At 56.1% G+C, this 2,497-nt stretch overlaps 1 protein-coding gene across 1 annotated transcript in view; it reads left to right on the forward strand.

Moving 5' to 3' along the window:
* Window positions 1-547: 547 nt before the first annotated feature.
* UBE2D2 (ubiquitin conjugating enzyme E2 D2) overlaps window positions 548-2,497 on the forward strand; it is a 33,368-nt gene continuing 31,418 nt past the window's right edge. The window contains exons 1-2 of the mRNA XM_035900823.1: window positions 548-592; window positions 2,110-2,115. Of these exons, the coding sequence (XP_035756716.1) occupies window positions 563-592; window positions 2,110-2,115 (36 nt within the window). The 5' untranslated portion in view covers window positions 548-562. The remainder of the gene's footprint in view (window positions 593-2,109; window positions 2,116-2,497) is intronic.

Genomic DNA, 2,497 nt, shown 5'->3' on the forward strand with positions numbered 1-2,497 from the left:
CCCCCAGGGCCTTTTCCGCCGGGCAGCTTTCCAGCCCCTCTGCCCCACGCCTGGAGCGTTGGGTGGGGGTGTGGTGACCCCAGGGCAGGACCCGGCCCTTGGCCTTGTTGACCCTCACCCAACTGGGCTGGGCCCATGGCTCCAGCCTGGCCAGGTCCCCCTGCAGAGCCCTCCTCCCCCCAGCAGATCCACACTCCCACCCAGCTCGGTGCCATCTGCAAACTGGCTGGGGGTGCCCTCAATCTCCTCGCCCAGGTCAGTGATGAAGATGTGAGACAACAATTTTGCTGGTTTTATTTTAAAAATTGTGGATCCTCTGGACTGAGTTTCACAGTGCTTTGCTACTCAGAGAGGACTTTCCAAAGCCTGACAAGGAAAAATCAGCAACCCAGGCTGTTTCTGTTGCCACTGTGAGCCAAAAATTATTTTCCCATTTGTGGACAAAATCCAGCACTTTTTTTCTGAGAATACTGGAAAAAGATGACTTTAACCTTGGCTGATGTGCAGACCTCTGAGAGGTGAAATCCTTGGAGGCTGTGACTTGAAGGTGTATTGAAAAGTGATGGAAGAGGTGCCCGAGGAGCCCCCAGCAGTCACTGGCAGGACTGCAATTCCAGCCGGGATGTTTGCCCTGTCCAGGGGCGGGCCAAGCGAGGGGCGAGCTATCAGGGCTGCTCTGCTCTCGGGGACCAAGGGAGCATCTCCCCGTAAAGAGGAATTTGCGATGTCACTTCTCGTAATCGGGCTCAGACTGCCTGACCGGGCTCAGTCGCTGGCTGGGCAATGGAAGAGGAAAGCAGAAACTGTTGGCAGAAAAGCAGTTTTGCCTCTGACCCCGGGCTGGGGGGACCCCATGTCCAGGACTGCTTGGGATTAGTGCTGGCGCACGTCCAGCTCCCTTGCGCTGGGGGTGACAGAGCGATGAGCTGGGGCAGGGCTGTCGTCTGCTCTTCTGCAGCCAAGGGGGGGCCGGCAACCTAAAAGGCAACAGGAAAGAGGGAAAAGAGCAACAAGCCACAAAATGAACCAGAGTAGCCGGGGGGGGTGGGAAAAAGCCAACCCAGAAAACCATTTTTATGAAAATGTGATTCACTTTCTCCACAACAAATGGAAAGAGAAATTAATTCAAAACACACCCTATGCTAAAGCCACCAGGAAAGAAACCTTGAATTGTTGCAGAAAGGCTGGCAGGAGACCACAACCACTGCCGGGAGGCAGCAGTGCCCAGGCTGCCCAGAGGCCAGGGCGAGCACTGCCGGAGGTCCTCAGCTCCTCCCGGACCACGGCAAGCAGCAGCTACGCGGGCAGGAGGCAGGCGGGCAGGAGTTCGCCATCATCACCAGCTTAACGTCAGAAGCAGCGCGAGGTTTCCAAACCTTGCCCACTCAAAAGCAGCGAGCAAATTAATCCTGCGGGTAGCCCTGCTGGCCACAGGGACCAGCTGGCAGAAGGGTGCTTTAGCAAAGGGACAGGCTGACCCTAGGGGACATTTTGGAGTGGAGCTCCAAGCCCAGAGCTGCTTCTTGCTGCTTGGGGTCGAGTATTTTACTTACCTCTCAAGTCTCCTATTTAAGCCTTTTACCCCTCTCTGCCACGGAATGCCCCAGGAGGCGTGGGGTTGACAAGAACAGTAGCAAACAACCCTGCTGCAGGGTGAGGAGAAGCTGGGCATTAACAGAGAATCGCAGTGTAACTCACTAAAAACGCCGGTTACACCGGAGAGAAATCCGTAGGAAACCAGGCTTTCCTATGAGCACTCGCAAAGGAACAAAACCTGATGCCTTCCTGGGAAGTCTTAGGACTTCCAACCCCGATTAAAAATGCTCTTGGCATTTTTCTTACTCAACTCGGTAGCAGGGCTGCCAGCTCGGAGGGGTGCAGAGGGCAGCGGCCACCACAAACCTACGACGGAGGGGCAAGCGTCCAGTCCCAATTCATGATCCAAAGCCAGCAACAGGAAGGGAAGTGGGACCGATGGAAAAGACTCCAATTTCATCTACGTTTTAAAATGTTTTACTAGGTGTCCCATGGGTTTGTGTACGTGCGGGCAGTTTGGTTGCTAGGCTGAGGTACCCTGCTTGAGCGTGCGCACAAAGTCCTCGTCCCGAGCAGTGTCCAGTCCCCAGCCTCGTTCGCTCAGTTTCTGAGGATTCAGAAAGATTGCTTGGTGGCCTTTTTCCTGGTACAAGCGGCTCAGTCACCTGAGAACAGTTATTTTTGTCCCTCTTGATCTTCTCCACGGAGATGCTGGATGGAAGCGAACTTTTCTCCCGCGCTTGGCGCCGGGGCCATGGATGCTGTCGCTGCCGGAGGGCCTTTGCCTGCCTCCGTGCCCGACGGGCGCTTGGAGGGCGCCGAGTCCTGCACGCGGTCGCTCGCCTCGCGTTCTTCACTCGACGCTGGGCTTTTGGGACAAGCCTGGCGTGCGATCCCTGGCTACATAAGCAGCAGCCTGCTCACAGTTCACGCCTCTGTGAGGCAGCCAGGCTGCCACCGA

The sequence above is a fragment of the Egretta garzetta genome, unplaced genomic scaffold, assembly GCF_000687185.1.
Source record: "Egretta garzetta isolate BGI_Z169 unplaced genomic scaffold, ASM68718v1 scaffold521, whole genome shotgun sequence".
NCBI lineage: Eukaryota > Metazoa > Chordata > Aves > Pelecaniformes > Ardeidae > Egretta > Egretta garzetta.